Source organism: Stegodyphus dumicola, chromosome X2, assembly GCF_044657685.1.
Source record: "Stegodyphus dumicola isolate Sdum_Otavi_A_Nest chromosome X2, ASM4465768v1".
NCBI classification, from domain to species: Eukaryota; Metazoa; Arthropoda; class Arachnida; order Araneae; family Eresidae; genus Stegodyphus; species Stegodyphus dumicola.
This window is the reverse complement of record NC_140781.1, coordinates 24,540,198-24,563,552: the sequence shown is the minus strand read 5'-3', so window position 1 is coordinate 24,563,552 and position 23,355 is coordinate 24,540,198. Positions and strand designations below refer to the sequence as shown.

The following is a 23,355-nucleotide window of genomic DNA, read 5'->3' as shown; positions in this document are numbered from 1 at the left end:
TCGTAATTATAAGCCGAAAAGTCTTTGTGTTAGACCTCACATTGCAAAGAAACTGTAGTGAAAGAGTGACACAACTTGCCGCAGAGTGATACAAACTGGTGCAAAGCATATACTTGAAACGGGGATGTGTTTAATTGAAATTCATGAATTAAAATGTTCGATTGCCAGTTGGTTCCATTTAAGTTTAATAATTTTGTTTCATATTTTACGTATATAAATGTAAATAATTTTAGTGAAATTATATGCTAAGTGCATAATTCAACTTACATAATTCAACATGAAAGACATCAAGAGCATAAAGCATTACCGAAAAAACAGGGTTACAGTCCATTTAACATTGAGGTTGGCTAGATAGCAATGTGTTTTATCAGCTATAATTTATTACCAATATTGGCAAGAAACCTTAAAAAGTCATGAAACTTTACGAACATTTGACAACATTTTGGTCCTTTGTATGCCTTCAGCAATTTTGAGAAATCTATGGTACTAGAAATTTCTCAACAGAAATGGAAAAACCACCTCAGAAAGGAAACAGCATCAGTTTAGTTTAGTTCATAATTGAGAGTACTGAGAGATCACTGTGTAAGCTTAGGCCTTTTTTTTTATACATTGTCTTGCGTTTTATGCTCTTAGTACGTCGAAGTGCTAACTACTGATTCTGCTGAGAACAGATGTACTAGTACTTCTCTAAAAAGTTTTAGATTTGCAAAATGTTTCATTTTGGAAAATAAATTTCGTCAACAATCATCAGTTCTGGGTGCATTCAATGTATTATGAACCCGCAGCAATAATGTTTAAGCAGTATTCATTCATAATGGAGAATACTGATGGATACAGGCGATTTATAATAATAATTAACAAAAGGCACACTTAAATAATATTTTTTGTTAAAATAACATTAATGCACAAGATAAATTCAAAGTAAAAAGCTGCACTTTCAACAAAAAGTACACTTAAAAAAAATAATTTAAAGTGGTAATGTCTCTTTATCTATCAGGTTTCTACATATTATAAAATACTGTTAATATAAATTAAACTAAAATTTAAAAAATACTGAATATTACATCATATTTAATACATATAAAATCTAAACTTTATAGAGATTTTCATGAAAAAAATAATTGGCCATCGAATCTGTGCAGTAAATGTTATAATTCTCACAGATTTGATAAATTAATGCTCGAAAGGGGGAACAAACTAATCTTTTTAAGAAAGTAATATAGAAAAAAATTTTTAATTAACAGACACAGATCAATCAAGACGTACATAACTTGAATATGAATACTGAAATTTTCAGAATGAACATTTTAAGCATTTCTTAAGCAAAATTTAAAAGTTCAAAATTTATGTACTTACAAAAATTATTTTCTTGACACCTAATTTTTAAATCCTTGTTGAATATAAGCATGACAAAAAAATATTATGTTGAAATAAAATACATTTAAAGTCAACATTGGTTTTCAAAAATAGAATGCTATTACATACAATATGTTATTTACTATTACAATATATGATGGGCATATTTGTAGACACAACTTACAGTAATAGATCTGTAAAAAAATGTATTAATTATTTTGAGTTCAATTTCAGTTCCTTATTTTCAGAAAATTACTTAAAGACGAAGTTTTTAGTTCCTAAATACTCTGCAAACTCTTTCAAAACTGCAAGTAACTTGATGATGATGATGGTATCTTGATCTTATACCTTGTTTCATTAAATATTCAAGCTGGAATCAAAGTTCACCTTATAAAATGCTGGTACTGGGAAACGGCATAGTTTATTACATAATCCTGTTTGTATTGGATAATATGACACTTTTATGAAATTTAAAAACCCTGATGATGAAGTTTTGCACATAAAAAAAAGAAACATCAGATGTCTGTCGCAAATAAATTTAAATATTTGCTTTCGATTACGTTATACACAGGCAAATGTTTATCCCTGCATTCTTTTCCAAAATGAACACTAAATCTGCCATCACTGTCCGGTAAATGCCTTTTTTCAAAATGAAAATAATGCAAACCGAGCTTGAAACACTTGTCCTCATAATAGCAACTGTATCTATCACATATAACTTTCTGATTTGTAGGAAAACTTTTTCCAATGTTGTTTTTCACATCTTCAGAATCTAGAACATCGTGGTACATGCTTTGATTAAAAGCTTCAACCACGATTTGTTTCCATTCTGATGGGACTTCCCTATCTGAAAATCTTTCATCTTCATAAGGTACCTAGAAAAGAACAATCTGTGAATAAACTTTATACAGACAAATTTTATGCTAAAAACTTAATAAACCTAAGTGAAAACTTTATAAGTTAAGTTTTATAAAATTTCAGTTAAAATTTCATTAATCCATTAATTGGGGAACATTCCGAAAACTGATTATTCAACGAGGTACAAAATTAAATGACCTTCAGATAAACTCATGTTGACACAAAGGAATGCTCTATCCTATGCCTAGCTTTATCTAACAGCAAGTTTGAAACAAGTTAACCTAGATCAATATTTATGTTCTAATACTAATACAAAAATAAGATTTAACGATTTTGCGATGATGTCTTCGATACATCATTTGTCAGAACTGAATGAAGTGCCATCAACTGCTTCCAGCCACGCGCACAGTCCTTTAGCCATGACATGATGGCAGACTGTAAACATTTGTAGACTGGGTGAAATCAGCTTCTAAGTATGGAATCCTGAAAATTCAAAGAAGGCCTACAGCAGGGGTTCTCAACAGGTGGGTACGCAAAGAAGAAAAGTATTTTTAACTATTACATTCAAAAATTAAAACCCCAACATCCTGATTGAGTTTTTTCTTTAACACTCGTAAATTTATGCGATGTGACCTTTGTTCGAGAGTGGTAGTACATTGTAGTGGTGGTACTAAAGGTTTTCAATTTCGTTTAGATGGTACACATTAGTCAAAGGGTTGAAAATCGCTGGCCTAGAGGGTTGAGACTCCTGCACAAGACTGATAACAGAGCTCTTGAATTCTAGGTAGTCAGTAATTTATGACTAAATGAAAACAAAAATGCACCACTAACTTTTTATAAACGAAAGGAAACACATTTTCATACTTGCTCAGAAATTTTTGCCAAAGAATTCTCATTACAACTAAGATTTGGAAGAAATAGATACCCTCTTGACAAATTATTCAGGTAGCCAGGCTATCTGTTATGAAAGATTGGCTTTGTTTATATTATAGCAAAGTGAGTCAAGTGCTATCAGTCTAAGGGAATGGGTGCCCTTGTAGAGCAGGGTTCACACACATTTTTGCACATGGAAATTAAGGCCCTTTAAGGATCATTAATGAAAAAAATTAAGGACCTATCAGCAGAGGAAATTTAATAAAAGAAAGCAACTTATTATCCGATACCCAAAATTCACTGCCGTAATACCATTCTAGAAGCAAAATAAATCCTTAAGTAGGATACATTATTAGTAAAGATAATTTAATAATTAGCATAATTAAGCATGCATTAATTGAATAACTAATTTATGACATTTATTCTAAAACAATATGATAATTACACATAAAAAGCTACAAAACATAACATGCTTCGAAAAAATTTCTTTCTACAGATGCCTGTCCATGTGACAAAATTGGAACTACTTTTGCAATTTTTCACCAATCTAGTGATCTTTAAAACGTTCCAGGATGCTAGCACAAATATGTGACAGGCAGGGTGAACGAGAAAATGCTCTGGCACAGCAGCACGCCGGCCGGAAAATAAAGGCAGTTCTTGCTGGCCATATGCGTACCTTTTGGCACGAAACGGTTCAATGACATTCACCTGGCTTTCTTTCTGAAAATCTCTAGGGTAGACAGCATGTCTGAAAATATTTGAAAAGTGCATACAGGAAAAATTACCTAATGTTAGTAAAGAATAGGTACCACCAAGATTTCTTTATACTCCTTCAACATTTTAAAAAACCACAGCATTACCTGAGGTTTTATGTATTTATTCAGGTTTTAAATACACTAGCTGACATTGAAAATGCAATACAGTACAAAGTCCATAATCTGGACTCGTCAGGACTTTAGCGATTCCGGATTAAGGGTTTTTTCGGGTTATAGATCATCAATTTAAATCTGGTGAAATGGCATGCAGAAATTATACAATTAAAAATATGAAACCATAATTTATGAAATAAAGAGCAATTATGATCTAAAAAGTATCAAAATTTACAAAAAAAAAAAAAAAAAAAAAAAAAAAGCTTGATATTTGTTTGTTTACTTTATTAAACATTTTTTTCAATGGAAGTTGTTCAAGTTGCTTTGTTTTTTGTGCTAAACGCGCATGCGTAAAGCATACAAAAATAAAGTTTGTGCTTTTGAGGTCCGGATTATAGATCATTCCAGATAATGGGCATCCAGATTACAGACTTTGCACTATACCAAGAAGGAGTAGCCAGAAAGTGATGAAACTCGGCAAACAGAGAGAGACAGCAACAAACAATAAGTGATATTTATTTTGAAATGATATGCATAAAACAGAGCAAGAACAGCGTCGGCTCAGTGGGTTGCCGGACCAGCTTGGACGGCGATTCATGAAGCAATATGTCTAGGTACGAGTCAATGAGACTACGGATGATGTCCTGAAGAATGGCTCTCAATGTGGGGCATTCCTTAATTGCTGCCAAATTGGACCTGTCTTCACATCGACGCCACACTGGTACACGGCGCCTATCATTGGAAAAACAGAAGTGTGACTCATTCGAGAACTAGACCCTGTGCCATTCCGTCGTTCACATCACTCGATCACCGGCACCATTGCTGACCTTGCCGTTTATGATGTGGGATCAATGGTAGTCTTAACGACGCCACCACGAGTGCAGACCACTAGCCACCAATCAACAGCAAATGGTTCTGGCACACATGAGAACTTGCAGGCTGTCTTGAACATGCTGCAGAATAGATGTAGAAATGGCTTGCGGATGCCCCACCGCTTGTCAGCGGATGCGTCGATGAACATATGTTGACGTCACTCTGGCTGCACCGGCACCCCTCGAACTTGCCACATTTCCTTCTTCCAACCATCATCGCCACAGCCGGTACACTGTGGACCTGTCCAGGTGTATTTCAGCAGAGATTTGCCGTATGGACCAACCTGCCCTTCTCAGTCCGATCACCATGCCCATCGTTGAATCATCTGTCTGCTGGAACTGCCTCTGTTGAAGACGGCCTGGCATTATCTGCTATTACAAACATCCTCTTTGCAGGTTCCTTTTCTTATATCTTCTTTAGCGTGGTCTGGAGAGCTGTGCATTGGGCCACATCTTGGTGTCTCCTTCTTGCCATTTTCAGTGTCCGGTAGTGTACATACTAAGAATGAAAATACTTTTGTTTCGCCCTTGCAGACCGCAATTTTGTACCCTGATGATTATCTGGCTCACTTGAGGTACTGACTTTTACATGCCTACTGTAAGGTAACCAACTGCAATAAACCTATCTAACTGCATTTATATTTCTATGGATGGCATTCATTTTAATATGCATATTAAATAGACTCAAAATGCATGCAAATGGTTTAATTTTTGTAAAACGTTTTCAGGTGTATTTAATATATTTCTATGTTTTTAGTGTATATTAACACCAAAGATTCTCAGGGGGGAATTCGCCTTTGGAGTGGAATTTTATAGTTTCAGAGGAAGAGAAATGTGGTTAGCCTTTTATTTACCTATTAAGTATCTAGTTTACGAAAACAAAAATTAATTTGTCAGGTTATGGTATTTATAACATTTTCTATACTTTTTCTTAATTAATTTGTAAAACACATTACAAAATAATTTTAATTTAAATAAATCTGCATTTTTTTAGTTTGAAAAAGAAGGCGGAATGATGGTCTAGTAGAGGTAAAAGGGGGGTGCATGGGGCAAAAAGGTAGAGGACTACTGGTCTAAGCAATACCTATAGTATAAACAATGTACAGTGAAGTGCCCAAAAAACTGGTACACCTATCAGGTATCCTTCGTGGGAGCATAAATCTGCAGACGCAGGGTCTTTGTAAATATGCAGACATATTCTGTACGCAAGGAACACCATATCTGTCACAAACAATACATTATTTTGTTGTATTTCAATACTTAAGATTACTGTATTTGTAATGCACTGCATGGCATTCTAGATGTGATTGATAACTTTCAGGTGTAATAGCTTAGGCAGAGTGTGGTACTTTAATAGCAAGCAGTTTAATACTAGTAATTCGTCCAGAGTTCAAACCTAAGCAAAGTAACTGGCTGCATGGTTGCTTTTTGTGATTTTCCACATGTCTAGAATAAATATGAGCCACTTTTTTTAGACAGATTGTCTACATGTACTTTGCTGTATTCAAATAACCAATCAAGATTCCAAATTTAGTTTAGCGTTTCTCTCACCATAACTTGCTATCTCTAGATACATTTTTAGGCACATGATTGTGTTAAAGGAAGCCAAACCTATTGCAATGAATGCTGGACTTGATTGGCAGAGTCGTAGCTAGAGATTTCTGCACCTGGGGACAACTAATGGTTTCATGCCCCCTCCTGTTTACCAAGAATGAAAAACTTTCAACTCTCAAATTTCGTAACATCAGTTCGGCACTTTGTGGATGCTGTACCCATGAACAGGTGTCCCCCTTGGTCTCTCCACCTATGACACTGTTGAATAGGTATATTCACAAGATGTGCAACTGAGTTCATCAGTGAGAACCGTTTATAGTTGTTATCTGGGTTCCCTACTAAACGCCAACTAGATAAACCTTCGCCATTATGGAGCTATCATAGTCTGTACAGTCTCCTGTTGACACATGGAATTCACAGATACACGAGACTTTCCCAATGCGCAAATCCTTTCATCAGGCCCAAACAGTTAGAAATATGACTAGTCACAGCAAAGCACTTATTTTCAACCAAACAAGCATCCAGTATCCGATTTGCTCAGTCAGTTGCATAGCACTATCATGCATAATTCAAGAGCATCAAGAGTGATCATGTTGGGTGTCTGCTTCGAAGGCAACATCTATAATTTTCATGTGGATGTTTAACTAAAGACCCAGCATTAAATTTCAGTGTTGCTTGAGGCAGTATTGTATACTTATTGCGTAATAGAATTTCTATCAGTTAATGCTGGTTATTCTCAATAACAGTAGTTTAATGGCTACATGTTTGATATAAAATCGCAGTTTTGCCAGAAATATTTTAGTCAAGGGACAATCTTCAAACGGTCATATGTAAAAACCCACCTTTCGCTTCTATGTCTGAAATAATATACCCACCTCACGAGAACAGCTCTAGAAATATCCTAAAATGACTATCACTTCCTATATCAGAGTTGCCAACTCGGCTGATCTTTAGAATATGGTAACTGGTAGTTTGGCGACATTTTGGAGGCGATAAAGGTTACTACCTAGGACTTTGGTAATAATGTGAGCAGTACTCAGTTCCGATTACGCATTATTTTGTGTGAGGGAAATGAGAGATCATAAGATATGTCATGTGATATTAATGGATGAATTACAGTTCTTTAATCGGAAAAAGGGGGGGAATTTGGAAAAATATCTGTGGCAGTATATTATTTTGTATTAAGCTTCATTGTGTGTTGTGTGAAGTAGTGTTGAATAATTTTCGGATTGTATGGCGCTGTCTAATATTATTTTAAAGATCCGGAAACAGGTGCACATGCCAATACAATAGAGGGCACATGGAGTGCTATAAAAAGCGCCATTCCGAGGCAATGTGATAAAGAGAATTTTGCTTTTTATTTAGCGGAGGAAGTGTGGAGGAAAAATTCGCAGAAAAAAATCGTTCAATAATTTTATTGAATCAATAATAAAAGTGTATCCACCATGTAAGCAAGATTTTGAAGAAGATAAGGTAAGTTAGTATTTTTAATTATTTGAGGATATTATTTTTATGCATTGTTCTAAATGTAAGGTGGAAGTAAAGTAATTTGGTATTATTGAAAAATTGTTATTAGCAATGATTTAGTTTAAAGTAATTAGGATTGTAAGCTAATTTTTATTAATTTAATGTATGTGCTTATTTATATTTTAAGTAGTGTTTTTGAATTTAATTATATTTTAATTAAATAATAGTTATTTTGTGAATTATATGTTTATAGAATTTGGTATACGTTAGAATGGAAGTAAACGTGCATGGAAATAATTTAAATATTTGACACTAAATATTTGTAACCATTTGTAATGTTTGCAGTATGAATTAGTTGGTGACGTTTTTAATATAATAGATAATGTAGAGGTAAAATTCTTTGGATATTTTATTTATTTTATACGTGGAAATGTTCATATTTGGAAAGGGTATATACTTTTTTGCGATCAGGTAATTTCATATATGTTCTTTTTACCGGGTTTAAAGATTCAGAAAATTGTCATGCATTTTCGTGAAATTTTTCTAATTTATGAGAAAAAAGCAGTGTACATGGATATAGTGAAGGGTGTGCGCAATGCCATTTTTGTGCAATTCTGGGATGTTTTTTTAAGTAAAAATAAGTCGACATGTACATGGTTTAGTGATATTTTAATTAAATGATAGTTATTCTGTGAATTTTATGTTTGTAGGAATTTGGTATACGTTAGAGTTGAAGTAAACATGCATGGAAATAATTTAAATATTTGACACTAAGTATTTGTAATGTTTGCAGTATGAATTAATTGGTGACGATTATAATATAATAGATAATTTAGAAGTAAAAGTTTTTGGATATTTTATTTATTTTATACGTGGAAATGTTCATATTTAGAAAGGGTATATACTTTTTCGCGATCAGGTAATTTCATATCTGTTCTTTTTACCGGGTTTAAAGATTCAGAAAATTGTCATGCATTTTCGTGAAATTTTTCTAATTTATGAGAAAAAAGCAGTGTACATGGATATAGTGAAGAGTGTGCGCAATGCCATTTTTGTGCAATTCTGGGATTTTTTTTAAGTAAAAATAAGTCGGCGTGTACATGGTTTATGTGTATGTGTTATTCTGAAAAACGCGCGAGGAGTTTACTACTGTGCACTTTTTCCCAATTTTGCAGTGAATATTTGTCATGATTAAGAAGTTTTGTTAGATAAAATTTCTAGGATAAGTGTAATTCGGCTAATAGATTGTTGGAAAAAGTGTTGAGTAAATAAAAAGAAAAGAAACATGTCTTTAATGGCGGCGGAAAAAAAAAAATAGAGGGTTGCTGTAGCAGCATTGGTCACCAAATTTTCGCCAAGTTACTATAATCCAAAGATCAACCGCCAACTCTCCCGATTTGGACGGGAGACTCCCGATTTTCGACCACTTTCCCGCCAACCCGATTTACAATATATTTCTCCCGACTTTTTCTTATTCTTAATATTTCTCACGATTTTTATGGAACTTGGCTTAATACTTCGTTATAAGAAAAAAAAAAAAAAAAAAAAAGTGATTTTGGATGTCTGAAAGCAACTGAATTTTCTCTAGATTATATCTAAAATAAAACCTTGCGAATCAGATGAGAATTTCTGCTTTATGAGTGACAGCATACGTATCCAGAACATGGACCTTATAAGAGATAGACTAACCCAGTGTGTGGGGGGGGGCGCGTCACGGACATGTCGGCAAGAAAGAGTACGTACGATCTGGTTTACTTTAATACTGAAAACCTGGCGTTTGTATCACATAACTCTTTTTAATTATTAAATGTGATACGTTGTATATTGATGAGATTATGAAAGCCACAGTTTTTTTCAAATAGGATTTAATATATCTCATTAAAGCACATTTTACTGCATTTCGCACATTTTTTTCACGCGTAATTCTTGTACAAACATCTTTACTAACGGTAAAACGGTAAAAACTCTAGGCACAAAATTTATGAACTTAATTTTGCGCACAAATAACGTAAAATTAAACAAGATCTGATAACTTTTTTTTAAAAATTTAATGACCATTTTTAGGCAATGATTTTCAAAACTATAATAACATTACAAAACAATCATTTATTTGATTTATATCATCATTAACCTATTAACATTAAAGTGGAATATTTATTTTAGTAATTTATAAAATTCAGAGCATAAAATTTTCTGAGTGTAATGAAGCGGAAAAAAATGGTAAAATAAAATCTAGAAGCATTAAGATATTATATTACGCCCAAAAGAAACCTTTTTTTTAATGTTTTGTGTGTTACCTATATTTATTAAATATCATGTTCTTCGCCCGTAAACCACATACATTTGAAAACAGCGTATCTTTAGAATTTCCTCACTGGAGATAAAACTGTTATTTTCCGTACGGTGCTCTCTCTGAACTCGTTGAGTTTGTTAATCAAAAATTCGTTAAAGTTTTACAAAATAGGAAATAGATTAAAACAAATTCGAAATTCAGCCGTCCAGATGCCCATGTTCGGGTGGAGGATTACATTATTCAAAATTTGATGGCTCTAGATACTGTCATTTTTGTCAGATTGTGATAACCATACATGTATTCATGCAGATTCTTCATTATTTAATTTCTTTACATATAATACAGGGCGATAATATTTGGTAACAACAATTTGCAAGAGACACGCACATTTATAGTAAAACAGCGCAAAATGCCGCTTTGAAACTAACAGCCTTTCTAGGCTACCGCCTTTTTAAGCTAATAAATTAAATTAAATAAAAAATATTATGCAGAACTAAAAATAAATTTAAAATCACTATAAAATACAAGCAAAATTAATTATTACGGTTAAATACAATTTTAATATTAGAATTAAATGTATAAACATTTTTAAGGAGTCAAACGTGTTTATCACATTGATGTATTATGAAATATAATTGAAATAAAATTCCTTAATAGAAATTGTGCTATAATACTCATCTATAATTTTAAAAAAGCAGCACAATTTATAATTTTAAACACAACTTTCAAAAATTTGTTTTTAAATATTTTAATATTTTTTACTTATTTACACCAATAAAAAGCATAAAAATTGCAAGAGAAAATTGATTATTTGAAATTTTCTGTTAGTTCAGATTTAAAATATTATTTTCTAAAAGAAGTAGTCACAAATTTCCTTACAGCATAGGAAAAGCTAAAAAATATCCAGTTCTGAAAGCATGCAATAGCTTTATAATTATTTGGAATGTTAATTATGCTTGATAAATATGCTAAATTGTTTTAATCGATTTGAGTTTCAAAAATAAAAATATGTAGAAATTCTAATTTGTGAAATGAGGCGCTACAACCAGCTTTTTCTTGACAATTATACATGCTGCAATAGGCAACCAATGTTAAATTTCTGCAAGTCGTCCCTACTCCTTTGGATGTGATGTTTGCGATGTGTACCGCCTGTCATTGCAATTTTTCGATTTCGCATAGTGGAAGGGCGAATGTTCTCAAACATGTGCGTACACAAAAATACAAGGACAACATAAGTTGTTTTGAAAAAAAAAAAAAACCGAAAAATTAAATTTTTCTTTGGAAACAAAAGACCAAAAAGTCATCAATGCAGAATGTCTGTTCTCTGCCTTTTTACTGGAGCACAACCTGCCACTGAATGCATCGGATCATGCTGCAGCTTTATTTAGAAAAATGTTTCCCGATAGTGAAATTGCTAAGATATACTCAAGTGCAAGGACCAAAACAAATCTTCAGTTTTTGATTGCATTAAAACAGCTCCGTTGTGCCTCTCTATGGATGGAAGCAATAATACCAATTCAAAACTGTATCCAAATGTTGTTTCTTATTTTAATCCAGAGTCTTCAAAAACTGAGTGCAGTTTACTTTCTGTCCTCACTTTAGAAGGACATTCGACAGGCTTTAATATAGCACAGCTAATTATTAAAACTTTAAAAGAAAATGCAGTCCCTCTGGATAATTGCTTAGCACTTGGTGCCGATAATGCACCAGTAATGGTAGGCTTGAAGACTGGTGTTGCAGGCATCTTAAGAAAGGCAAATTCAGATTTGCATATTATGAGGTGCACCTGTCACCTCTTAAATTTAACAGCTGAAAAAGGGCTTAGCTTCTTTACCAATAAATGTGGATGAACACATTGTTGATATTTAATATTATCTTGAAAGGTGTTCTAAAAGAAAGGAAAAATTGAAACAGTTCCAACAGCTGCATAATACTGAAATGAGAAAAATTTTGAAACATGTATGTACACGCTAGCTGTCTTTAAAGAAATGCTTATCTAGAATCCTCGATCAATGGAACTCACTTCTTGCATTTTTTAAAGAAGTAAATGCTTCGAGAGTTAAGATAAAAGGCTCTATTCAAAGTTATAAAGTACCTAAAGTAAATGGAGATGTAGTTACTACTTCAATTGTTAAAAATAGGTATGAAAACATAAAGTAATTTCTGCATCATTCAGCAATTCAACTGGCAGTTCTCAAAATAATACTGCAAAATATAAGCATAAAGCTGATACAAATTTCTCTCAAAGTAAAAAAAATTGCTCAACACACGAAACATTTTCTGATTACTGTAAGTTTATCTTGTGAAGAACGAATATGTATATTTTTTTCTTCGGACCCTAACAAAGCTTTTTGCTTTTTTTTACAATTCATTTTGCCATCATTCGATGTTCTTAACACAATTCCATTAATTCATGTTTTGCAATCAATTATTTATGATCTGTTTAAAGACATTTTATCAAAGTTTGTAAAACCAGTCTGTGTTTTGTCTTGTAACTCTATATATGATGTGAATTAAGGTGAAATAGAAAATCAAAAGAAAGATGAAGATTTGGTAATAGGAGCTGCAACTACAAAAGTAGTGGAAGAATTTCAGAAGACAAAAATAAGTTTTATCTTCATGCTAGAAGTTACTTCTGTCGAGTATGTGATTACATACTACATAAATTTCCAGTTAACGATGAAGTGATTTTGCATGCTAAAGTTTGTGATGTTTCTGCTCTAGCAAATGCATCTTTTTCTGATATAAGGTACTTTTTGAACAGATTTCCTGTGTTACTTAGTTTAGTCATGAAAGATGATGATATTGATGTTGCTACTGATATACTGCAGTCGCAATTTTGCAGTTTACAATTAGAAAACTTGGATGAAGTTATAAAATCAGCTAGGATTGACACCCAGTGGAGTTTAATTGGAAAACTGAAAGGTGCTGATGGAATTTTAAAATATAGTGAACTGTCTAGAATTATGTTGGCCATCTTGAGAATTCCCCATAGTAATGCGGAGTGCGAGAGGATTTTCGGTGTTGTTGCGAAAACGAGGACTAAATTTAGATCTAATATGAGTGATGACACATTAGAAAAACTTTCATTAGCGAAAGCAGGCCTACGTGGCAATTGCTATGAACATAATTATGATGTTTCTTTCTTAACGAAGGCAAAATCTGCCACTGTTCGTAAGATTTTTATGAAAACTGATTAAAGTGCCTTTTTTTTTTTTTTTTTTTAACGATGCAAGTAATAAAAATGTTTTTTATGTCTAAGGTATTTTTGTGTTGCTTGCATTTAAGACTTAGTAACTATTAAAAGTTAATTCATTATTAAAAACTATATTTTTATCATTTAAAAAGTCTTTTTAACATTGTGAAAAATCTCCTGATTTTTGAGTGTCATAGGTTGGCAAGTATGCTATATGTATTAGTAGATTCCGCCAGTATTATATAAGCGGCATTACCATATAATATGCATGACTCATCAGTTTTTTGGTACATCATTGTAAAAGCTATACTTAAGACTATGCACAAATGCGCTGAATGACTATAGATACAGTTTCATATGATGACGGATTCTTACTTTTCGTAATGTAAGATCTTCCATGTTCTTGATGAATACTCAATTCTCTAAGTTCTCTTTCCTTCACTAAGTATGAGCTAAAAATAAAATATAAATGCATTACTAAAGTTTTACACAATTAATTTCAAAATAAATATCTCGTATCACTCTGTCTTTCAAATTCTAATATAGATTTAATGATACAAAAAAGGACAAAGGTAAAAACATTAGTAAATTATAAAAATTAAATTTTTATTCTATTCAGTAAAGCTTTTATTCTTTAGTCATTCGCTGAATGGTTTGGTTTACTTGATTATAGCAAAGCATTCGAGGGTTATTTGCCTAAGGGAAGGGATGTTTTCATGAAAGACTTTCTAAGGTAAACTGGCTCATATCCAGGCTATACATGGGAATAAACACGAAAACACCCATGCAGCCAGCCCATTCGCCTGGAATCGGGGGAGGGATCTTTTCATATGTAAACAATTTCCAGATTGCATCAAAATACTCCGTTATACCTAAGCAAAGTTAAAGGCTCCTGAAGTTGTGTCATTAGCATGTTTTTATTACTCTCCAATACTTTTTTCACTTGAGCTGTAGCACCCCTATCTCAGAGTGTTGTACAATTATCTATAGTACGGATTTATTATCCATTGTTGTGCATTTAGTAAGTAGTTATAAATTTCTAATACAGCATGTAAATGATTTACCTATGCTATCATGAAATAGGTCTAAGCCTGGATCATATACCTGTTGTTTCACGGTTTAGCAATTAACACAAATTACAGTTGAATTACTGCCCATCCTGTTTTATTTCCTGTGCGTAACTGTAGAAATCATTAGATGTTTTGGGGTGGAAAATATGAGAAATCATCTGTGCTCTCAATGGAATTCGAAGCACGGAGCCTCCAACTACCAGCCAGACATGCTAATATGTATGACGGACTGTAATATTTCTTGCACCCTTTTCTAATGTCGTCATTAACACGCTATAACTTTAGAATTAATCTTTGACAACTTTTTTGTTTGTATTTTGCTATTTAATATTTTCTTCTTCTATATGCATCCTCTGGAATCCATGATCGTTTTTATTACTTCTATTAATATACAGCCAATTTTTAAATTCCTTCACTTTTTTAATGCCAATTTTGAGTCGTACTTACACTATTATGTACAAATAATAGACCATAAACACAGACTAATATTATGTACAAATAATTAGCCATAAACAATTATAAGTTTATGGGTCTAATAGTTTTTGAGTAATGCGGGGGTCGAAAATATCTTGAAATGGTTCGTGTAAGATGCACACGGCCAGTGTCTCACTGTTTTCTTTTCTGTCTGTTCCGAACTTGGTTGACACACTGCCGTGTGTCTAAATTTATATACAACATCAAATGATAAATCATTGCAATGGGTTGACAATGCATTGCAAATAGATTTAAAATTTTATATGTATCATCATCAAATTTAATACTGTAAGAAAAAGAATAGCTTAACCCTTTGCGGCATAGTGTGTCCGGTCTGGACAAACCTAAAAATTTCCTTCTGTACGCACAGAAAAAAAAACATTGAATGAAAAAGGATTTATAGGTTACTCTGAACCTTCTTAATTTACAGTAGATGGCAGCTCAACACAAAGCAATCCATATATTTTAGCCATGTTTAGTTTTTTAACCCATTAGCGCCCAGTGTCCTCATTTGAGGACGCTGTAAAAAATTGTTATTCCCTGCATTAAATTAAAAAATTTTTTTATATGTACAATTTGGTCCAATAGATGACACCACCATACAATGGGAGATGTGCAATTATTTTGGAACTAAATAAAATTGCGCGGGAAAGATAAAGTATAATTTACCCGTTTTTTGGTAATCGCGTTGTTTATTTTATGTTCCACTGTATGGCACTGGATTTATGAGGTAAATTCTTTCAATTTGTTATAAATATAATCTAGATAGCCCATATTGTGTCATTAGCATGTTTGTTAATATTTATTGTTGTAAATATATCCGTAATAAACAGGAAAACATATCCGTCCTCGTTTGAGGACACTGGGCGTTTGAGTATAGTTTTTATGCAGTATTCAGATTTATTTTTTAAGTGTTTGTTACTTTTGTTGCAGAAAAACTATAAATAAATCTTGAAAAATGAGTAGAAATAAAATATTTAAAAGCTTAGAAGAGGCAACTGCTTATCTTTTTTCTGAAGAAATAGAAGCAGATATTATATCGATGCCTCCGGATGTGGATGATCTAACAGATGAAGAGCAATTCGATGATGATAATTTGGGTACTCCAGTTGTATCAGATGTTGCAGGTACATTAGAAATTACAATGCCAGATGATAATGATAACCCTATTATTTCGGATAAGAGAAAGGAAAACAATTCCCGTAAACGTAAAAGAGAGTCAATTGTATGGACGAATGAAAGCCCGGCTTACACATTTGGGAATTTGGAAAATTTGTCCAAGAGAAATTCTGATATACTGACAGCGCAAACTAATAATATGAGTCCAGTTGAGCTGTTTGAAGAATTTTTTACTGAAAGTGTTTATGATATGATCGTAGAGGAAACTAATCGATATGCTCACGAAATGAAAAATAAATTGAATTATAATGTGACTAAAGATGAAATAAAAACATTTATAGGATTTCTGATACTTTCGGGCTATCATACTTTACCCAGTGAACGGGACTACTGGGCAGAAGCAGATGATTTAGGAGTAACAATAGTGAAAAATGCTATGACTAGAAATTTCTACTTAGAGCTCAAAAGATTATTGCATTTCCAAGATAATAAATTACATCAATATAACAAGAATTATAAATCATTTAAAATACGTCCCTTGTTAGAAATGCTTTCCAAGAATTTTCAAAAATGGGGCATTTTCCATGAAAATTTGTCTGTTGATGAAATGATCGTCCGGTATTATGGTCATCATACACTGAAACAGTTTATAAAATCTAAACCTATTAGATTTGGGTATAAACTCTGGGCTCTGTCTGGCAACGATGGATACTGTTATAACTTTGCACTGTATTGTGGAAAGGAAACAAATACTTCCGAATCTGACAAACTGCCTTTAGGTACAAAAGTGATGCTAAATCTACTATCTATTGTAGAAGATCCGAAGAGCCATCGTGTTTATTTTGATAATTTTTTTACCAGTCATGCGTTACTAAAAAAAATGAAAGAACTGAAGTTTAGAGCTAGTGGAACAATTCGAGAAAATCGTACTGAAAAATGCCCAATAATGGATGACAAGAAAATGAGTAAGAAAGAGAGAGTGTTTTACGATAGTAAATTTGACACAACACATGAAATTCTTGTTGTCAAATGGAAAGACAATAAGTGTGTTTCATTGGCCACTAATTTTGACACAATAATGCCGCTATCTTCAGTACAAAGATGGAGTGTAGAGAAAAAAGAAAAGGTGAAAGTAAATCAGCCTCATGCTATAAGTTCCTATACCTCATTTATGGGGGGTGTCGATCTTCATGATTGGCTTCTTGAGAAACATTCTATAGCCATACGAGGAAAGAAATGGTATTTTTGTCTTATTACTAGGATGATAGATATGGCTGTTGTAAATGTCTATCTCATTTATAAAAGGATCCATCGTTCAATGTTAATCAAAGATTTTAGGAGATACATTGCAGTAACCTATTTGAAAAAAGGAGCCGACTCAAAAGCAATCCTAGGAAGACCAGTACAAAGGAGGATAACATGCAGATCGAACGTGCTTCCTGACATAAAATTCGACAAAATACAGCATGTTATTGGTAAAAGAGATAAACAAAGGCGTTGCCAATATGACAATTGTGCCTCAAAGGCAAGAACATATTGCATGAAATGCAATGTAACATTGTGCATTCAATGCTTTCCTCTTTTCCATAAAAAAAAATCTATCTTAAAAATGTAAAAAAAAAAAGTTTTCTTACACGTCTTAAAATAAATTTTGATTTTTAACATTATTTTGTCTATTAGTTTGTTTATATATTAAAACTAAATCATTTTATGTAAAAAATTTTGATTTTTAAAAATTTTACATTTTTATATACAAACGCCCAGTGTCCTCAAATGAGGACGGCTTAAAAAATATGGTTGCAGTTAAAATTTTTCAAAATGCTTTTGAAATACTTTCAATTTATGCATTTCTAACAATGTCTATCAATTTCAAGGCAAAATTTCAAGAATTGTTAATTTGGGCGTTAATGGGTTAAGATCCTGATTTTTCAAAGAAATTTTCCAGACTTTTTTTAGGGTATAAAAGGAATTGTTTGAAAAGAAATTTCTATGTTATTTTTTTGGCTGTATGCTAATCTCCTTATTCTATATTAGTTTTAAATTTTTACCTTGAAATCTTGCCTAAAATCAAACGGCGAATCCTAGGTGTGCTCAGACCGGGCTCACCGATAATCTAGGACAACTGAGAATCTGTATTCTTTGTTTCTCCGCATTTCATCGGTCAGTTCATTGACAACAATGCTCGTTTCAGCACTCTTTTCGAAGCTCTATTCAATCAGTGTGCCCACTTTGGGCAAACCCACAGAATTAAAACGATAAGTGCTATCTTCACAAAATTTTACTTGTGTACTCCTCTAGGCCTAATTAAACTGCCTACCTTTTTTTTTTTTTTTTTATCAAAACTCTGACTTTAAAAGGTAGCGTGACAGAAAGGGTTAATATCAAACCCCGGCGAATGTATTGGTGACAAAGGTGTTTCTCGTGGTTTTCCCCCATGTGTAACGTAAATACGAGCCAGTTATCCTAGAAAATCCTTTGTGAAAGTCTTTTCTCTTTTAGGCAAACAATTCTCTTTGTTTTGCTATATTGAATTAAACATAATAGAAGGAATTTTTTTCTTTTTTTATCAAATGCGACAGAAAATATTCTTGAGAATGTGAAATTTTAACTTTGAAGATGAATATATCAACAGAACATGATGAGAAATTAAAACAAACGTTGATAAATTAGATTGCAAAGAGTTAATTGATAAAAGATCTAAATTTTACCAGAAAAAATTATGTGCTTCTAATAGGAATGAAACGTACTGCAATCTTACATCTAAAATGGAGATGTCAAAAATCAAACAAGATAGCTTCTTGTTTCCACTTAAATTGATGAAAAATTAATATCATTGGGTTTAAATATTTTACAAAGGAAGAATTTAGTCCCTAATTATTCAAATGATATAAATGCTACAGCTGTTCCGTGAGAAAGATCTGTTTTTTACAATACACGATATACCAGCAATTCTGATGACTAAAGCAAAATTAGACTTTTCTAAATAATTTAGGACTAGTGTTTATTTCAGTCATTTCTATATTTGAAATTAGCTTTAAGACTAATTTTAAGTATCCAGTTACTAAGTTAAACAAAAGAGGCTTCAGAAAAATTCTCCGGCGGTGGTGAGTCTACCGGCGGTGGTGGGCACTACTAGGAGTCAGTTAAACATATAACTCTCTTCCACATTACTCTTTAAACAATTTTCAACACAAATTATTTATGGTTTGAAGAAATATTGCACAGTAAAGCAACAAATGATATGAAGAGACATCAACAATTGCATCAAGAGAATTATGTTCGGAATTCAGAGTAATCGTAAGCTTAACAATATAACTAAGAAAAACATTAGAATCCCTATCTTTTAATTTTAAATTTCCTTTTAGTAAATTGCTCATTTTAGAACTTAGCTCAGCCTTAAATGATAACAAGTATCTTTACATTAAGAATAAAATTATTATTTAAAAACTACCAAATTAAGATACAAAAATAAAACTTATCTGATGTCTCTCTTCAGGAAATGGGTTCTCCAGCCATGATAAAACAAGAAAGATGACTGGTCCTTTGAAAAATGGCGCTCCCAACATCCAACTCCACATCTATCATGGGTACAACTCTGATATACGCCCTAATTTCACCAAATGCAGCGACATGTGTTCTGCGCTGGTTTTTGGCGCGTTTGCGTGTTGTATGGCAACCCTGTTGATGTTGAAAAATCTTTCGCTGGAGTTTGTTGGTTTGCGTGATGCTTTGTGTCTGAGAAGCTAGGGGGAAGAGATAAAGTGGTGGAAGTTGTTGAATTTAAGTTCGGCAAAAGGAAACATCATCGTGGCCATCCTGTTTAGGGGCAGTGTGTATTTGGAGGTGTGGAAAGAGGGTCTGGGAGATTACTTTTAAAGTGGCTGTGCATGATAGAAGCAGGCATTTGTGATTATTTGTTATTTTATTTATTTGTGAACCATAGTATGAATTTTCTGGATAGTGTGTCTGGCTGTCATATAAATACGATAGTGATTATGTGGCGGAATGTTAAAGGTGGTATGAAATTGGTATTTCTGCTGTTCGAGAAAGCATTTCATGGTAAGTGCATTTTATTTTATTTTTGTTTATTGCATTTTATTTTATTATCTAAGTATCTGTGGCGTAGAATGTTATGTTCATTGTTTTTTTAGTATGAATTTCTGTTGTTATTATTATTTTTTTGAATTGTTTGAAATTTTAGTTATTTTGTTGATTAGTGCCTACCGTCTAAATTGCGCAATTCGTAGATGTTTTTTAAAGTTGAAACAGAACGCTGTATACATGGTATTCTTTGAAATTTATTGTTGTTATGTTAATTTATTAAAGTGAGGTGTGCATAGTTCGTAGATTCGTTTGTTGCCTAAATTGTGCAAATTCGTAGATGTTTTTTTAAGTTAAAACATATCGCTGTGTACATGGACTCTTGTCAAATAACTTTGGTTAGAAACTTTGTGGTTTTGCTATCTAAATTATTTGTTTTCGTTTCGGATTTTTAGCTTAAATTGTGTGTTCGAAACGTGATTTGGTTGATCTTTACAATATGGTAACTGGTAGTTTGGCGACATTTTGGAGGCGATAAAGGTTACTACCTGGGACTTTGGTAATAATGTGAGCAGTACTCAGTTCCGATTACGCATTATTTTGTGTGAGGGAAATGAGAGATCATGGGATATGTCATGTGATATTAATGGACGAATTACGGTTCTTTAATCGGAAAAGGGGGGAAATTGGGAAAAAATCTGGAAATTTTGTATTTGGCTTTATTCTGTGTTGTGTGAAAGTGTTCGTGAATTTTTGGATCCCATGGCCGTAACTAAAGTGAATTCGAAATGGGTATTTATGTATGTATTAATTTAATGTATGTGCTCATTTATATTTTAAATAGTGTTTTTGAATTTAATTATATTTTAATTAAATGATAGTTATTTTGTGAATTTTATGTTTGTAGGAATTTGGTATACGTTTTAGTTGAAGTACACGTGCATGGAAATAATTTAAATATCTGACACTAAGTATTTGTAATGGTTGCGGTATGAATTCGTTGGTGACGTGTATAATGTAATAGATGATTTAGAGGTAAAAGTTTTTGGATATTTTATTTATTTTATACGTGGAAATGTTCATATTTAGAAAGGGTATATACTTTTTCGCGATCAGGTAATTTCATATATGTTCTTTTTACCGGATTTAAAGATTGAGAAAATTGTCATGTATTTTCGTGAAATTTTTCTAATTTATGAGAAAAAAGCAGTGTACATGGATATAGTGAAGAGTGTGCGCAATGCCATTTTTGTTTAATTCTGGGATGTTTTTTTAAGTAAAAATAAGTCGACGTGTACATGGTTTATGTGTATGTGTTATTTGAAAAATGCGTAAGGAGTATGGTATTGTGCACTTTTTCCCAATTTTGCATTGAATATTTGTCATGATTAAGCAGTTTTGTTTGATAAAATTTCTAGCATAAGTGTAATTCGGCTAGTAGATTGTTGGAAAAAGTGTTCAGTAGATAAAAAGAAAAGAAACATGTCTTTATTTCGTGAAGACAAAATGGCGGCGGGAAAACAAAAATTGAGGGTTGCTGTAGGAGAGTTGGTCGCCAAATTTTCGCAAAAAAAATGCCAAGTTACCATAATGTAAAGATCAACCCGTGATTTTTGCTTTCGCGAAAACCGTGTTTTTGGAGACATTTTAGGCTTAAAGTTCGAAATGTAGACAAAAAATTTAGATAGCAAAATGGCAGCGTGGAGTTTCTCACCAAAAATGTTTGGCGACTTGAGGGCTTATATCAGAGTAGTTCCTCCGGAAGCACTTCCGCAGAGAACCCGGTAAATGTAAACATCGCCAACTTTGGCGATAATAGTTCAAACATGGTAACCTAGCTAATTCATACTATTTGCTTGTGCGAAGGTTGTCGTCGTTCGCATTTGGAGATTTATATTATTCTTCTCTTATTTATTTTTATTTTTTCTGAATTTTTTAACAACGAATAGATAGAAATATTTTCGCATAATTAAAGAAGTTTTTGTCGAAAGATGCCGGTTCTCGGCTCGTCAGTTCGGGATCAAAGGAAGAAAATATGGCGGGAGGGGTGAATGCTAATTTGTAACATGCTGTTCACGTTATGTTCTTAATTATTAACAGCTGTAAGCACGCAGAACCATAAGGTTTCCAAATCCTAAAATAATTTTTAAATGTATAAAGATCTAGTTTTATTAACTTAACAATGCTACTGAAGAAAATTTCATTACTGTTGAAGGTTATTTGTATTGTGAAATATATTATGAAAAAGGACAGGTATTTGTTGCAACGTAAAATGCTTTAAGCTGTATGCAAGTAACTTGAAAAAAAAAAAAAAAAAAAAAATACTGAAAACTTTGTAAAATGGACGTATTAAAGGTCATGCATTCATTAATTTATTACATGGGCATGGCTCTTACCGAAATACATCAATCAACAGGCCAAGTACTTAATAATGAAAAATGACACTTGTAATAGAAATATTAGTATTCTATATGAATTAGAGAAAATACATAGAAGTATAATGTAAACGTAAGTATAACAATGCTAATTTTTATTTTTTAAATGAATTTCTACTTCCCGTTATGCTTAATACATTGTTTTCTGTGCTAACTTGAATTTAATACAAATTTATTTTCGTATATCACGTTTAACCTGTTAGTTTTACATCTACATACTTATTATCTGTGAATTTTTACTACCATTGTCTGCTAACTTGAATTTACATACACTAAAAACCACGTTTACGGCTCGGCTCAGCTTGGCGAGTAAAAATGCAACGGCGCCAACGGGTTCTCTGCGGATGAAAACCCGTTCCTCCTATCATGGCACATTTCAAATTTACTTAAACACATAATATCAATTCCACACTTACCTTTAGCTCCACTAGTTATTTTCAAAACAAACGCTCACTGATCTCGTGAAGTCTAGAACACCAACAAACTTTTCTCTTTTCGCAATCAGGTTGTTGTTAGTACACTAAGACAGATGTTTTGTGTTACAACCACTACGTCTTTCTGCCCGCAGGGTGTGAAATCAATATATCTATGTGCGATATTAGAAGCGAAGAAAAGGCAAACAAACAGAGGGCAATTTTGTTAGAAAAAAGAAGAAATTATTTCTCAGCATTTCAAACGAAAATTTTTTAAAGCCAGGTAAAAAAGTAGGTTAAAAAAAAGGAAAAAAATAAGGCCCAGACTGTATATTTATAGAAGAATATTCGCGGGCTTAAGTAAGACAGAGAAGAAGAAACAGAAGCTTGGAATAACTTGATCATGAATGTATAGTGAAGTGAAACAAACAAAGTAAGGGAGAAATACAGAGGTTTGCAGATATA

The 23,355-nt window shown here is 32.6% G+C and overlaps 1 protein-coding gene across 1 annotated transcript; it reads right to left on the bottom strand.

Annotated features, from left to right (window-relative positions):
• Positions 1-751: 751 nt before the first annotated feature.
• Positions 752-23,051, bottom strand: LOC146992701 (uncharacterized). Its single transcript, XM_085808987.1, has 3 exons — positions 22,894-23,051; positions 13,714-13,790; positions 752-2,231 (listed from the first exon to the last, which is right to left on the bottom strand). The coding sequence occupies exons 2-3, from the start codon at positions 13,735-13,737 to the stop codon at positions 1,872-1,874; spliced, it is 384 nt and encodes a 127-aa protein (XP_085665113.1). The 5' UTR covers positions 13,738-13,790; positions 22,894-23,051; the 3' UTR covers positions 752-1,871.
• Positions 23,052-23,355: the final 304 nt, after the last annotated feature.